This window comes from Rhagoletis pomonella, unplaced genomic scaffold (assembly GCF_013731165.1).
Source record: "Rhagoletis pomonella isolate Grant_MI unplaced genomic scaffold, Rhpom_1.0 Rhpom_scaffold_00008, whole genome shotgun sequence".
Taxonomy (NCBI): Eukaryota; Metazoa; Arthropoda; class Insecta; order Diptera; family Tephritidae; genus Rhagoletis; species Rhagoletis pomonella.
The window spans coordinates 41588133-41605604 of record NW_023458562.1 but is presented as its reverse complement, the minus strand read 5'-3'; the positions used below and the strand labels follow the sequence as shown (position 1 = coordinate 41605604).

The 17472-nt window shown below is 33.6% G+C and overlaps 1 protein-coding gene across 1 annotated transcript in view; it reads right to left on the bottom strand.

The window, feature by feature from the left end:
- Window positions 1-614: 614 nt before the first annotated feature.
- LOC118744882 (7-methylguanosine phosphate-specific 5'-nucleotidase) overlaps window positions 615-17472 on the bottom strand; it is a 27572-nt gene continuing 10714 nt past the window's right edge. The window contains exons 2-3 of the mRNA XM_036478289.1: window positions 1087-1510; window positions 615-1029 (exon numbers count right to left, since the gene is read on the bottom strand). Of these exons, the coding sequence (XP_036334182.1) occupies window positions 907-1029; window positions 1087-1510 (547 nt within the window). The 3' untranslated portion in view covers window positions 615-906. The remainder of the gene's footprint in view (window positions 1030-1086; window positions 1511-17472) is intronic.

The following is a 17472-nucleotide window of genomic DNA, read 5'->3' as shown; positions in this document are numbered from 1 at the left end:
CTCAGCTGTAGGCACATTTTAGCAATCAGCTGATAGTGTTTTTACTTACGGCGTGTTTACATTGGACAATACTGTCAAGACAATAAAGAAATACGTATTAGTTGTCTAATACTACGTTTATACGCACGTATTATTTGCAAATAACAATTTGCAAAATGGTAAACTTTGCCGTATAAACGCAGAGTTAATTTTATATTTGCAAATAACTAAATCACGCAAATAAGTATTGATTAGTGGTACTATTTGCAAATAAGCGCAAGACGCTGCCATTCTTAGGTTTATTTTCTTTTTTGATAATGATTTTATCGACTTTTTATAACCAAGACATTGCCATTTTTAACTATATTTTCTTTTAAGATGGTCATATTATTGCCTTAATATAATCAGGCAATATTAAAAAAGAATTTTTCACCATCGAATAAACAGTGATTTAGGTATTTGCAAATTATTTTTATTTGCAAATAGCTTACGTATAAACGTAGTATAAAACGCTTGTATGGAAGTGTATGCATGTATTACTGAAAAAGTGTGCATGTATTGCTATTGTCATGACAGAAGACTGAACGATGATTTTAGCTCTTGGCAGAAGCGAAGTCACTTCCCAAAAAAGTCCATTTAAAAAAGGCAACTTTCATCTATATTTTTATTTGAGCTTGATTAAAGAAACCTACAGCCTTATCGCCAATTCCAGCGAATAAATCGGTCCCATAATTTAATAGGCAAAACAAAAATAAATTGGTAAAAATGGTTTTTGTTTTGCTTTATAGTTTCCGGGCATATTTGGTCACATGGAATCCACGATAATGCCGATAATTATACATATTACGTCTATGTAATTTCATTCGTCAAGTCAGTTATGTTGTTTTAAAACATATTAGGTAATTGTATACGATAACGAATTCAAGCCTAATCGCACGACAGAGGATCTCCTTTGATGAGTTTTAACAGCGTTAGTGGCACGTCCATTGTTTGATCGTCAACTAAAACAATATCAAAAGTGTTCATATATTGCTCCATATTTTCCTGAACCTAGAATGGTCAAAACATTAAATCTTCATTATACACTTAGAAAGAATTCACACTTACATGGTGAAAGAGGAAGCCAATTTTTATTACATGGGACGATGCAGGAACACCATCTGCCATACCAGAATCAGCCAATGTATCACCCATGAGTAAGATGTGATCTCGATTGTGAACCAAATCGTAGTAGTCACTCCCTTCCAGCATTGTTTCATTTTTATTAAAAGTATGGATTATTGGCTCCTGGAATCCGTTTAGCATTCCATCTTTAAATTGGAGAAAATTCGAGATAACCTTCACGTTGGGATACAGGATTCCTGCTTGTCGAAGCATAGCAATAACACAATTTCCCAATCCAGCAGAGAATACAAGTACTGGGATATTGAGTTCATTTAAATACCAAAATAGTTCTTGTGTATTATTACGAACCGAATGGGCATATTTCTTTGTAATTTCATCAATTTCATTCAAATCAAAAGCGAAACCCCTGTAAAAAAAATCCCGAATTAGTTGTAGAAATGAAAATTATATAAAATAAGGGATACAAAAATAAACATTTAGAAAATACTTTATTGGGGTTATTCTACATATCAAACCCGTAAAATCAGGTTGATGGCAATGTTCTTCTTCTGTTAACTTAAGATAAGAAGCAGAATAGTTAAGAGGAAAGCAGCAGATGCAAAATGTTGAGCAATAGAAGAAAAAAGAGCACATACGACATAAACAAATGGTAAACATAACAGCTATACATAAACTCTCGCTATCAGGTATCTGCAGCAACAACACTTTTGACGCTCTCCATATCAATTACCTTCACGGCTTTGCACATAGGGCGAACGCGTACATACACATTCCCACGAACTGAGAAGGCAGCCACCAGTTTTTTATCTCTTCGTTGCTGCATTGCAAAAGCGCATTAGCTCGCGGTTGTTTTTCGTAAGGCACTCGTGTATATGTATTTTCTCATCTGAGTCGGAGCCACGATCCAGAAAATAAAGGTCGCGCCATTCGCGGACCGCTAACCCTCTCATCGTCGATTTGACAGCATCCACCCAATCGCTGACGTCATAAAATACGTTTGTTTACATTCACTGTTGCCAACTTAATGCTTTTCGCACCAAATTTAGTGGGTATTCAAAACCCGAACATTTTTGAGTTTGGTGCTTGGTGCGTTTTTTGGTGCTTTTGTTTTTAGTTTGAAGACACCAAATTATAAAATCTTAAAAAAATGGAAGCAAAATTTATAGCAATCATAAGCGTGGTAAGCAACTTCACAAAAATTTTAATAAAATCATGGCACAATCATAAGCGCCAACAAAATATGTGGCAGCACCTTCAATCAAGCCAGAAAAAATCTACCTTACAATATAATTATGTATGTATATAAAGTCCATAAAATACACCAATAAATATTTGGTGCTTTTTCAAATTGAAAACTTGGCAATACTGCCTTTTGTTCGATGCTTCCTCTTTTTCTTGTCGAGTTCGTCTTGCTCTCTCATTCTGGTATTTATTGACGTTACGGCCAGTTACTCTCAGCTCGATTGGCGCAATCTTGTATTCTATCATTCTTGAGTCGGAGCCAATATCACGGAGCATTAGTGGCTGTTTTTTTTTTTTTTTGCAGAAGCGTGCTACTGACTTAAAGAGGGTGGAGCGATCGTCTGAAGACGCCAACTTCACAATCACTGAAGCAGTGGAGTTGTTCGGTTTCGATATTCTAAACGCAGAGCGAATCTGTAGCGCAGGCAAATCCAAATTCTGGCACAGACTACCAAAGGTAGCTTCCTAATTCTCGTTGTCAACGTAGGGGAGACCATTGATGATGAAATCAGTGGATAAAGCTTGGTTTTGGCAATCATTTACCTCGTTCTTAAGCTGCACCATTTCCTTTTTCAATTGCTCATTCTGCGCGATTTGGAATTCTGCCTTTGTCACACGTTCTTCGATTTTTCGCAACGCCTTTCGAAGGTTCGCCAGCTCAGCCGTTAACTCGCCAAATCGCTGCATCACTCGCTCTTCAGACGTTTTTACCCGCTCAGCTATCTCTTCTACAATGCTCCTTCTCTGCAAGTCCAGTCGCTCTTCAATACGCTCAAGCGAGTGGCGAGTTCTTTTTTTCAGCTTTATAGAGAGAACTGTTCTGCGGTGTCGATACCGTTTGGCGCGTAAATTTGCTTCTTGTTTGACATTTTAAGCTTTGCTTGAAATTAAATTTAGGCAATTTGTTAAATACAAATATCGCACACACAAAATATAGTCAACGAAACTACTCGGTATGAGGTGTAGAGATAGATTTATGAGACTCGCAATCACTTCAAATGCAAATATATCAACGGAAACTCGGACTAAATGTGAAGTTACTACCATCGTATATACTTACAAGTATGGAATCCTATGCCCCTTTTTGTCTATTCTCTTTCTAACAGCGGACGTGCCTGTCAAACAGCGGACGTGCCTGCCAAACTGAAAAGCATGATGGCGGCAGTGTTTGACAGGCACCTTCGACGATGCGAACGGCAATGGAAGGTAAGAAATGGAGGATGGATGACATGACAATGAAAGAATTATGAAATAGCAGAATGTCGAACCAAAACGAATTTCAAAAATCTGACAATGCGAATGACGTCAAAATGAAAGAAATGCAAAATACCGAAATGTCGAAACAGAAGAAATAAATGACAGGCACGTGTTCAAGGGTTTCGTGCAACAAAGAGTTGTTGTGTTGCGCCATTCAATATTAAAAAAAAAGTAATGTGGTTGAATACGCTTTTTTATTAAGTTGAAAAATTACATATTTCGCCAGCCAAAAAGTGTATAAATAAATATATAGCATATTGCTATAAGATGTATTTATAAAAAGGGTACATGCTTATGGCCGTATTCATAAAAAAGAAAAACGATGTAAAGTAACATTAAAAAAATCGATTTGTTTACTTTTTAAGAATTTGGGAAAATCATTTAACTCAAGTTTTGGTGCACCCATGTTTTTTCTGTTTATTATTTTAAATTTTTCTTTTCATTAATACTCATTGAGTTTTCATATACACCCAGCAAAAATCAAAATATTTTATAAGAAATTTGTTGACCGTTTTTCGCACACTTCTCTCATGCTTTTTTATCGTAGTTATTATTCTGTTGACATCTAAATTGCCATACATTTTATGTTGTTGCCAATACATTGTTTTCCGGCGTTTCCTCTGTGAACTTTTATAACTACATTCATAAAAATATTACTAATTTTGGTTTATAATTTTTTTTCCATCTTGTTATTGCTGAATATCAAAAAGGAATTAATAAATAATAAAAAGTTAGTTACAATTTTAGCGAATGGTTCTTGCAAATAATATTATTTAATGATTGAAATGACTTTTTGCCAAAACCAAAGGAAGGAAAAATAGTTGTTCATTAACGATTTGTCTGAAATATCGTTCTTGAAACGCATTACTGCTCACTAAATTTGTAAAAATAAAATTTTTTCACTTAATTATTATATTCTTCCTCACTGTGGTAAATTTACTCATCATCACAGCAGGGCGCAATCTTCTTTTCGATGATTATTGTATTGCTACTTTGAATTTCTCAATTTTGACAATTCTGATCTAAAAGTAAGCGAAACCTCAGAAACTTTAAATGCACTGAAATTCACTAATACCCACTTCCGTAAAAATCGCCTTATTTCGTATTTCCTTTGTTAAAAGTTATTGTAAATCATATATTTTTATTGCCTTATTAATAAAAAATAAAAATTTTAAAAAGCTTTTTAAATTGCCGTTTACACACATTTTTGAATTTATAAGCCTTTTTTAAGCTACTTTATTGTTTATGAATAAGGCTATTACAAATTAGCACAATCAAAACACGTTCCTTATCGAAAAATTTATTATTAAGAAAATTTGCTGTTCTCACATTTTCTTTCAACATCCAATTCGACTTTTATTACTTTTTGTACAGATATGTCATCGCCGCCAGGACGGCGCAATCTTGTATTCTATCTTTCTTGTCAAATATGCATTTAGATCTAACTCTCATACTACTATTAATGGTAACCATGAATATTCATTAAAATCGTTTCAATTCGTAATAAAAGTAATTTACATACTGCTAGTGTAAATATATTTTTTAATATAATTTTTAATTAATTCTGAAATAAATCAACAATCTCAAGATTTATAAGAAAATTGTCTTCAAAAAAATACGTCCCAAAGCATCCCTGTTGATATCATAATTCAAATGCAAATTAGAATAGAAATTTTGATGCAAAAGTTTTTCCGCGATATTCATCATACAAATTTATCATCTTACTTGTCCGTATGTCGCTCTGGAAAGAAATATATTTTAACTGATATGTTTTCTTGAAAACAAATGCAAATTTACCTATTTTTTCCACCGGCAGGCACGAATATGATATTCAAAACAGAAGCGATGACAAAATTGTTGTATTTTAGCGCAAAACGATAAGTTTCACAAATATTTTAAATTATTGCCTGGAACATACACATTTATCGTTATTATTAGAAATGCAAGACTTGGCATGCATTTTTAATTTCTTTTTAATTGAATTCAAATGAATAAAAACACATTTTTCTAAAATATTTTTCAATTTACATTTTTAAGTTTTTTCTGAAACTTGAATGTAACCCTGTGCGGAGAATGAGAGAATTGAAAATCAGGTGATCTCAGCTGTTTTCAAATGTAAACAAACAAAATGGCGCTTTCCATACTTGTAAGCCTATACAATGGTTACTACAGCGCACCAACAAACACGTCTACTGAGCTTGACATCTGTCTAATACAATAAATAGCACATAAATTACGCAATTCACGTTCGTTCAATATTTCATTTAAAATGCCAGATTTCCTGAAAATACATTAATATTTACAAAAGTAATTTCACTACTTAATAATTGCCTACTTTGCGTACTTTTCCACTACCATTTTCGCACCAAGGGATTTTATTCTTTCCATTTCTCCGTCCTTCGTAAATGCAACCTTTTGTAAGGGAGTGTCAAACCAAGGCTGACAATTATTATCTAACCTTTTATTATTGAATCATGATTGCATAAGTTGTAAATTAGACTAACAGCCTCATTGCGTAAAGCTGAAATTAGTCCAGAACCCAGAACGTATACTTAAACGCAATCTGTATACGCAGAATTTTGTCGATTACTGGAGACCTCAGTGTTGCTTACTACAGTGTTGCCACTCATCAATGCCTTTTCTTAAACTTACCTTTTCAACTACAATTTTTCGTGTTACAATAGATCGAACCTAAATATAAACTACTTAGTTTTCAACAAAAGACCTTAGCCAATAGTAAATTCCAAATATTTTAAACGTATTTTGAATAGGAAATTATAACTTTTTTACCATATGCAAAACTGACGAAGTGAATTCATCTATAGAAGGAAGAAATCAGCTGACACGGAAAAATCTAAGTGCCGTAGATTTCTACGCCACGGGCTACAACTACAGAAAAATTCTGTGCTGTTGAGTTTTCATTTACAAGGCGCTTTGGTAAGACAGATCGTGTCAGCTGACTCGGGTTTACGTACCGGTAGGTTTACGTTCTTGACTAATTTCAGCTTAAGTCGTAAATTACGGCCAAATTTACGACTCGACCACATTTGCATTGTCTATTAATAATAATAATAGATGGGCACTTACACATATGTTAGTGTTTGGGCGAGCTTCTCCTCCGTTTGTGGCGTGCGCCTTGATGTTGTCACACAAAGCGGAGGGACCTACAGTTTTACGCCGACTCCGAACGGCGATTGTATTTTTATGAGAAGCTGTTTTTTCATGGCAGAAATACACTCGGTGGTTTTCCATTGCCTGCCCAGGGTCGACCGCTGTTTAGAAAAAACCTTTTTCTCTATTTTTTTTGCGATGTTGCTTTGACCAGGGCTTGAACCCAGGTGTTGTGTAGTGGAAACGCGCACTGTTTACCACTACACTACAGCGGCCGACATTGTCTATTGTCGAGCATAAAGAAGGTCGGTGTTATGCAGAAATCTTGTTTGGTAAACTACGTGCAATTGTTGTTGCAGCAAACTGCAGCAAATTCGGTGTTGTCATATACAAAAATTTTAGATAATTGTTGTTATACACAAAAATTGCCGTGATACCGAAAACCAGATAAATGAATTTATGCTGTAGGAGCTTTAAAGATTAGGGCACAGTTAATTGCCTGTACGATATCATAAGAAATATATTAATTGTGCACGTTAGTACATCTGAAATTTTCATTTCGTGTTGGCAATAGCCATGAAAACCATAATGAACGTGCAACCCTGTGCCAAACTCGACATAACCACCTCCGAGCAAACTAAGCAGCCGCCATTTAATTTAAACAATCCAGTGCTGCCAAGAATTTCCGTTTTAATACATCAGTCGAGTCGAAATTTTGGGAAATGCCGTGCAATTTGAGGCTGATTACTTACATTGCGAGAAATTATCGTATGAGCCGGAGACAAAATTGTACAGAAGAGCGTTTTTTCTACTATTAATTTTTTTTTTTACTACGAGAGAATGTTTTTGTATGGGCACATACGATGATTTCGCCCACAAGAAAAAGATTGCATTGCAACATATAGACCGAGAGTCAAAGCCAAAGAATTGCAAGCATTTTATAAAAGCTGAATGTTTGATATTATGTAACATTTGAGGTGTAGAGAAATAGCCTGCCGTCAGTCAGTCCAATTCGATAGCGTGTTTCGTTAAATATAATTCTAGGAACAATATGGCTTTTATGAAGTTGATATTGATATTGGCGTTATAATCAGGGCTGCCAACTTGGCTCAAACCGTGCCATTTTTGGCTCTATTTTACTCGAAATGGGACTTAATTGCCAAAATGGCACTTCTGAAAAATACTAATGTTTCAATACATTTTTGTGAAATTCTTTACGCGGTCTTCTTTTTCTCAACTAAATTTTGTATAGTGTATACAACTGGTTTTTCTTACTTTAGCATTGGACCTTTGTTTTAAGAATGTGTTTCAAATTTTATTGCTATAAAGGAAGAATTTGAAAGAATGCCACCTTTTTTGGCACTTTTTTCTTCTATTTGACATTTTTTATCCTCACTTCATAGCTAAGTATAGTTGGCATCCCTGGTTATAATGATACAATTAGCGGTATCGAAAGAAGGTACATATGGTAATCAATAGTATATGTAGCGTTCATGAACCAAAAATACAAGATCACCTAATCAAAGAAGCAAGAAGAAAGTTTATTTCTGAGCGTTTTTGGCATCTGCAGAAGAATGAAAACAAACAAAGAAAACGAAAAATGCGCAGTGATTGAGTGCGATTAAATTGATATTAATAAATCAAAATTTATATTTATAATTAAAATCGCTGCAGAAAACATATTCAATCGCTAAAAAAACCCTACGAAGAGATAGAAGACGGTGTAAACCAAACCGAAAAACATCAAAAACGTTAAGAAAACTTTTTTCTGAAAATCGATTACATATACATCGATGGCTTTTTAGGTGATCTGTAGTCGTTGGTTCATGTGTAGCGTTCTTGTACGCGATAGTTTGTACCAGTTTTTACTAACTATTAAGTTTTGGTGTTCTTGTGCCCGAAAAAATTGGAAGAAATGCGAAATTGACATTTCATTTTGAGAAGTTGGTAGTTTTTACTGAATACATTTTTACTAGTAAGCACTTGCAACTGAGAAAAACAGCTGATCGCATGTTGCTGGATGCAATTGAAACTAATAAAAGAAATGTGTATGGGGTTTTATAGTTGAAATTGACAAACTAAACTTATTTAAATCTATATATGTAAATGTGAATGTATGTTTGTTTATTACCTTATAACTTTTGAACCACTACACGGAATCGCACGAAACTTTGCACACTTATTTGTTTTTACCTCAGGAAGGTTATAGGTATGGTTTCGTTTGCAAATATGGTGACAACTGTGTGAAGGGGCGTGGCACCTCCCATAGGCCTACAAATTTTTCATCAGCTATAACTTCGGAACCATAAGTCACATGAACTTGAAATTTGGTACGCAAACAAATCTATGGTAGATGCTTATAGTGAGGTATATATAAATGACTTTGTAGGAGGGGGCGTGGCATATCTCGTAGTCGTAGAATTTTTAATCAGCCATAACAAGTCACATGACTCCTTTAATTCCTTTTGATATGCCTTTCGAATTTAAAAGACCTCAGTTTCCAGTTCGCTTAGCTTTTGCTATTACAATAAGCAAGAATGCCTTAAAGTGAAACCCGAAAATTTATCGAAAATAAAATGTACGCGAATTATATTGGAAAATTCATTTATGTTAATAGATACTTTGAAGTATTAAAAAAATGCTGTGAAATCATATTAGAGTTATTATTCGTAAGAAATTAGATAATACTTCTTCTATTATATAATTCATTGGAGATATTTTAACCTAATTAAAAACACTTGCAGTGCCAAAAAATTATTAATGCATTTCATTCCATAACACCCAAGCTATACAGCTGTCCTACCATATTCTGCTATCACGGCTATAGTAAAATTAGAGCAGAGAGTATAACATCTTTACCTAAAGTATTATTCATATTTGTATAAAGACGTGGGGTATAATATAAATTTGTCAATGATATTGTGGCTTATTAACATTGAATTTTAATATTTTTAATTAGCTTTGTACCACGATTATTTTTTATTAGGAAAAATGGAAGAAGCAACAAAGTCTAAGCGGTAGAAGTTTAGCAGCTATTTCGGAGATCACCACATCTCCTCATCAGACTTCTCTTTCTAGACGCGGATCGAACCCGCGTCATCGATGTGCAAAGTCAGAAGCGTTAACCAGTGAGCTATGCACGTCCCGTAAACTCGTGTTGCTCATTCATTTTCCTCTTTCAACCTACTGCTATCAAGGGCAGCTGATTTGCTGCTATTTAAACTTGACAGCGTGATTGTTGTTGTCAATTCTTTACATGCATTTGCTTTCTTATATAGTTTCAGGCAGGCTCTTCCTAAACTATGTATTTGTCAATGTTATTGTGGCTTATTAACATTTAATTTTAATATTTTTTATTGAGCTTTGCACCACGATTATTTTTTATTAGGAAAAATGGAGAAGGCAACAAAGTCTAAGCGGTAGAAGTTATAGGAGCTATTTCCGAGACCACCATATCTCCTCATCAGACTTCTTTTTTCTAGACCTCAGCATGGATCGAACCCGCGTCACATCGACATAATAAAAATCACATAATAAAAATATTAAAATGATGACATCGATTGATTGATGATTGGAAAAAAGTGCCAGAAACTCTTGTGTACGTCAGAGTTTGTATCCCTTTCTAGCACTTGCGCTTACCTACATTTGTAAACATATACCTTGACCGCTCACACGCGTTAGGGCTAACAGGTAATTACATGATTAAGTACCTAAAACTACTAATGGACATTTATGTTAGCCTTCTCGTACATATCCCTTACGCATACCAGAAGTCTTAGATTGATTTCAGGTATAGGTCTGTTAGGCGTACCAGAAATATTTGTTAGATTTCTGTTATATGTTTGTTAGGCCAACCACAAATCTTAAAGACACTTCTAGTAGGTGTCTGCTAGGCCTACCAGAAGTCCTAGTTATACTTCTGGATCTCGTCCATTCAGATCGCCTGCCGGTAGAGAAGTCTATAAGAGGCGGCTTGGAAACTAGTCCTTTCCCCCCAGTTGTGGTGGCTGTGGAAATTACACCCTTAGACCGCATGTCCTACGTGATATATTTACGGTACTGCTTGGAATCACGTCCACTCCAACAGCATCCCGAATATGCTATCTTATTTATACATAAACTATTATATAGCTTAGAAGGAAAAGTGTAACAGGTTAACTTATTTGAAGCATTAATTTTAATTTTACTTTATTATACATAAATATTGCAATACATATTTCAAACGTATATACGTGAATGTGTATAGGTCAAATGACTGTAATAAGTAAAAAAAAATAAATATGTCTGTTAGGCCTACCGGAGGGTCAATTCCCGTTCTGCGTTATCGTGAAGTGATAAAAATAATTAATGTTAATTTTATACTTTTCACTTCACTTCACGATAGCGCAGAACGGGAATTGACCCTCAGAAGTCTTAGATATACATACTTCTGGTATATGTTTGTTAGGACTACCACAAGTATTTGTTAGATTTCTGGTATATGTTTGTTTGGAGTATATAAGGACTCATGTAAGTCTGGAAACTTTTCTTTTTCATTTATTTAATTTAGGACTTTACGTAGTATTATTTATTAAGGTAAACAGCAGGTTTTAGTTCAATTCACAAATCTTTTACTCATTTATTTGGATTGAATTTGATTTTGACAATTGTGACACATGTGAATGCAGCGTTGGTTGTTTCTAGTTGTTTCATTCGCTCATTTTCAGCTTAAAGGTTCAATGTAGCATGCACATGTGGGCAAAAATAGCAAGGCACTGATTTCAACAAGTGTCAAGTAAGCTTGCATGTATTAGTTTCCTCGTAAAATTTTTTAAATGTGTTGGAGTTTCTGGTAATCGCGTCTTGTAGGGAAGTTTTCGCTGGTAAACATTTCCTTCCACTACTTTGCAAGTTTTTTGGGTACGAGAACCCCAAAAAAGTAAAAGTTTTCTAAAACTTTTGATAGTTTTGGGTACGAGTACACTCCTATTGTTGCATTTGGGCACGTCAAAAGTAGACAGTTGGGCGTATTTTATCAGTTGCAGCAAGGCTTGCGCTGCCAATGTTGCCTCTTCTATTCAAAATTACAGACTTAACTTAGATGTCAGTCAAAAGCATTTCTGTGGGACTAGAACAGCGGTGGCCAACAGTGTTGCCGCGAATCATTTTTAGTGGTAGCCAAATTCCTTTAAAAAAGGGCTAAAAAGAGCTAAAAAAAAGACGTTGTGGCTAAAAATGGTAGCTAAAATTCTTTACTTACATAGTAACAAAGTTCGCGGCGACAACTATAAGGTGAATAAAATTTCAGTAGCTCATGAGGCTAGTGAAATTTTTGACAAATGCAGAGAAAATTTTGACAATCGCAAAGATTATTGATGTGTGTAATTTTTGTTAAATAAAAGCTTAAATTGATGAATTGCAATCAACGATGCTAGATGTTTTCTTAAAATATTAATTTCACTTCAATTTGTAATATTGTATTTCGCATAAATCTGCGTTTATCAAAAATTCACTGCTGTCAAAAAATATTTAATTTCACACAGCAGATTGGCAAAACTGTCTCACCATATTAAAATAATTATTCAACACCTTTCCCGATATAACTTTGTTACCGATTTACACACGCCCATACTAAGTATACACGGAAACATTTTCAATAAGTAATGGTTGGTATCAGAGTTCGGCAGTGAATAGCTCAGCTTATGAATATGCTCACATGCTCATGAATCACCCCATTGTTCACTCAAACTTGCTCTCACTAAAAAATGTTACTCTCTCACAATTGCTTGGCTTGCCTGTTAACTAGTGAGCAGTGTTGCCGCGCCGTCTCAAGAAAATGTGCACCGACCTATCCAAAAATGTATCCAAATGTATCCAATTTTATTTTTTTTACGTATCCATCTCATAATTTGTAAGAAAACCAAACATTTAAAAAAAATAGTAGTTTAACCCATCCTATGGACTTGGAATACATGTATATATATTTTTAATTTTCATGTCAAGCATTTGTAATTTAAATTTATAAATTACATTTTTTGTTCATAAGTATTTTGCAAAGTATAATAAATAGTTATTAATATGTAACATTTGTACCTGTACACTCTAAATGTAAAACTACTACTGAAAAGTATCTATTTTTCAACAAGAATCTGTAAAAGTATACATATAAGATGTTCAGGATTTGATTTTAAACTTGAGATCTTTAAAATATAGACATGAAATGTTTAAAATTGCAAAAAAATTTAAACTAAAAATACATTTTCTACTAAAAAAAAGCATTAGGGGCTCACATTTACTCTATTTTAAACATTTCATGTGTAATTTTGCTCAATGTTTATTTTTATTACACGATGTTCAAATTTGCACACATTAAAAGCGGAAACTGGTTACCTCTCTTAATATGCGCAAATAAAAAAAAAATTTAGAGTTTATTTAAAGACTTTTCAGTAAAATTCATACAAATTTACTTAAATAAATCAAATTTAGTTTTTTAAACAGTGTATTTTAACCTACATTGAGATATTCTTTCTTTTTAAATTAACAAATGAAAATATGTGATATGAAAGATATTACTTCAGAAAGAGTATCAATTTACTTTATATATATATTATGATCTTGCTTAAAGCTTTTTGCCTAGTTAAAACAATTGCACTTATACCTATTTTGGAGAGATGTCTTTATATGTTCATTGCTTCGTTCATAAAATATAAAATGCTTTAATTTCACGCTTAAGTAGTGATTTTTAATACATTTAGAAAAAGTAATGCTCTCTACCATCTTTAATAAAAATCGATTTTTGAAAGAAAAAACTTTATAGAAACTATAAAATTTTGGCCTATTTAAAAAAGTATCCACATTTATATTGATTGGAAACACAAAATAAGTATCTCGCAAAAATTCGTCTAAAAATGTATCCAATTGGATCTATTTAGATCCAAACGGCATCCCTGCTAGTGAGCATGAATATCTTTCACAATCGCTGATCTCTTCCACTTGGCTTGGCTAGCTTCTCTTTATGCAATTGTTTGAGAGATTCCATGGTGAAATGAACAGAAGGTGGCGTATTCCCGAAACCGCTACTTTGGTTTTGCCGACGTTGACAATTATGGCAATACGTAAACAAACTTTTTGTTTAGAAACAAGTGCAAACATATTGCAAACGTATTTTGTACTTTCGAGTGAAAAATCGAAGTAATTCGTGCGTTCTGAAGTAAAAAACGTTTTATTTGTAATAAAAACTTTATAAAAATGTCGTGCCGGTTGTTGAATTTCAGCAGCCGTAGGGGTAAAGCCCCCAAATGTAGTTTTTTTTTTGTTTCCCCGCGACGACGCCTTGGCCAGAAAGTGGGTAGAGTTCTGCCGGCAGGAGAAGCCATACAATTTAGACACCAGCGTAATATGCATGAAGCACTTTACGGACCACTTTTAAACACGACATGTTAAGTTGAAAACGTTGAAATACTACAAATTACAAATTAAAATCGGAGGTAAGCAAGCATCGACCACTTTCTGCAGGAAAACATGCGCTGCGACAAGATATTAGGAGTGTTCGCTATGCAACTGCCAGTAAGAATTAGCCAGTATCAAAATTCAGAGAATAAGGTACCTTACTCTCCCAAAGAGAGAAACTTACTAAGTTTTGCGCGAACAGGAATTAGCAAACATTTGCAAGCTTCTCTGCCAGCTGACGTACACGGTTGCATTTCGAGCATAATAAGTTTTTTAAATTATTTCAGATGGAAACCAAAACAGGACCTATACGTTTATTTCTTCTTATTCTGACTTTCTTCAACATACGCTTCAATTTCTTTGTGGAAGTCACTGTCGGATTTCCTATATCGACAGTGGTGTCGAGTGCGTTCCGATTACGAATACAGCTTTTTCAGCCGAGTACCTTTCAAATGTTTGGAATTATTTAAATTAATTGAATAAACGAATATTTACATACTTCTTTCATTAGTAAATCGCAACAAGATTGTCCATTTTTAAATTTAACGAACTTGTTGATTCAAATTAATGTTGACAAAAATGCAACCGTGTGTCACAATCCTGCTTGCAAATTCTTACTGGCAAAAATTTTCCCAGCACGAATTTGCAACTTCCCCTCCAAATGAAATGTCAAAATTGTTCTCTCTCCTTGCAAGTTTTACTGGGTTTTTGGCTAAACGAACACGATTTGGTAACAATTGGTACCAACTTGTACACATTTTTTGCATAGCGAACACTCCTATTATCACTTTTTCGGCACCTGCAATACAAACATAAAAATTCTAAATAGTTAATTAATAAGACCTATTCTTTTGAACACATTTCAAGAGTGGTTGTATATTTTTTGTTAACGTAGTGCTTAATTTGCTATATTCACTTGAGAAATTGGTGAATCGAGAAGAAAACACGTTTTCTCACTGCAAATTCACAACTGTCAAATCATTGTTCTTCGCCATATTCTTTGTTTACCCGTTGTCACAAATGTCATTCTGCGAGAATGCGCAATCTTGTATTCTATCGTTCTTGGAGAGATTCATTGTATACCGCTAGATGAGCTAAGTGGCTCATAGTTTATTCATGAACACATACGCAAATTCAGCGCCTCTGCAGTTTTGCTTTGCGCGCAAGACCGTTTACGACGTTGAATACATACAGGCATCAAGAATGATAGAATAGAATGTATTCTCTCCACCGTGTGCAGGCATGTGAAAAATAATAGCGGGATGATATTTTGACCAGCTTTGACTATATTTCTTTTGTTTGTTTATTGTTTATTAATCTTTAAAAAAATATAGCTCATTATCTTACATAAACCATATATGTCGAAATTTCAAACTCTGTAGAGAAATTAAGAAAATTCGATAAAATTTTACAACAAACTTTTTATTAAGAATTTTGAGATAATTCTAGTTTGCAGTTCTATACCCAATTAAATTATAGCTAGGAAAGTAAAAGTCTAATTTGGCTAAGAATTCGCGTTGATTTTTGATAACTTTTTTTGGGGGATGGTGTTATTATTATGGGTGAACCCGTTAGCAAAAAAAAAAAATATGAACAAGTAATTTTTAGCAAACAAAAACCGACTTCAACTCATATAAAAAAAATATATATATATATATATATTTCATGATCAACTGAACGGACCTTAACCAGATTAGTATGGGACCACCTCTGAGACACTACCTTTCCGATGCAGAATTATCGAAATCGGTTGACGTGGTCCAAAGTTATGCGGTAACATACATAAAAAACAAAAACAAAATAAAAAAATATTCCGACGAACTGATAACCTCCTCCTTTTTTGGAAGTCAGTTAAAAATCAACGCGAATTATTTAACCAATTGAAATTAGCAGTTCCTTAATCTGGAATTTAGTTAGTAGGCTATAAATCTGCATACTTAGAAATTCCCTATAAAAAGTTTGTTGTTGTTGTAACATTTTTCCTGCTTTTCTACAAAGTTTGAAATTTGACTTATATGGTTTTTGTTAGATAATGAGCTATATTTTTATAAAAAAAAATAAAAATTGAACCAACAAAAAAAAATAGCCAAAACTGGTCAAAATGTCGTGTCCTAATTGTTTTTTATATGACTATATCGAGCTCTAACCTTATAGATACCTCCGGCTAAGACTATTAGATTGAGACAAAACTTGCGCTGATTCGTTTAAAATAAAGTATTCGTGAAAAAATATTTTCTTGTAATTTTCGGTAGAATATATCCTTCTGCAAACATTTTTTTCGCATTTTTCGGCTGTTTTTGATTGTAGTTTCTATGTTAGAACATTTTTATTTTTTCAAAAAAGAAATAAGTGAGTTTTTTATATCATTGAACTGACATGTGATTTTGTTTTAATTAATTATACTTGTTAACCATTACAAAAGATAGAAACCTAGTTCTATAAAATATAATAATCTATTACATGACTATATTCCTGGAACAAAGTGTGATTTATTTAAAAAGTGACCTTTTTACACAAGTTTTCCCCTAAAATGTAAACACTTTTATTTCTAGAAATTCCCAATGTATTTTTAAGTTAAGTTTTTAATTACATTATTACATAAAAAATGTACTAACTTTGAGTTTTATTATTTTTCGTCCATATTTGATATAGCTCTACTCAGTACGTATACATAGCTGGCCATGCGTAAAGCAATCCCCTTGTTAGGGTCTGACCTTACATATTTATTTTTATCAGTGTCCAGATTTGGCGATTTTGCGCCAATTTGGCGATTTTTTGGATATTTGCGCGTAAAAATTTAGGAAATCGCCACTGGCAATTTTTGGCAATTTTTTTCCCTTCAAAATACAAAACTTAGTTTTCCGCGATAATTTTACAGAAGCGGCTAATGAACTGCATTTATCACGGACTTGACTTAAGAAGCATATTAAAAGACTGTCAAAAATTTCTAATCACGCTAAAGGAAGAACATTTGAAACGATTACCTAGTCAATTAAATATGTACTTTTAAAAAAAACTTTGATTTTGTCACCAGAAAAGTGTGTGAATCACAAGAGGGCGAGTTTCAAAGACCTGCTAATTCACAATTTGACTTTGAATATTTTAATCTTTTAACTTTCCCATGGAATAACTTTTTTCAGAACTATTCCATCCGACTTTGAAGAATTTAGGATAATTGCTTACGGAGTGAAAACCGCAACAGGCAATAAAATGTTTGGAAATATAAGTAAAGTAGCCTTCATATTATTATCCTTGCCGCACTCACATGCTTTTGTTGAGCGCGTTTTTAAGATTCGAAATAGGATGGCAAAACGTTTCCAATATCAAACA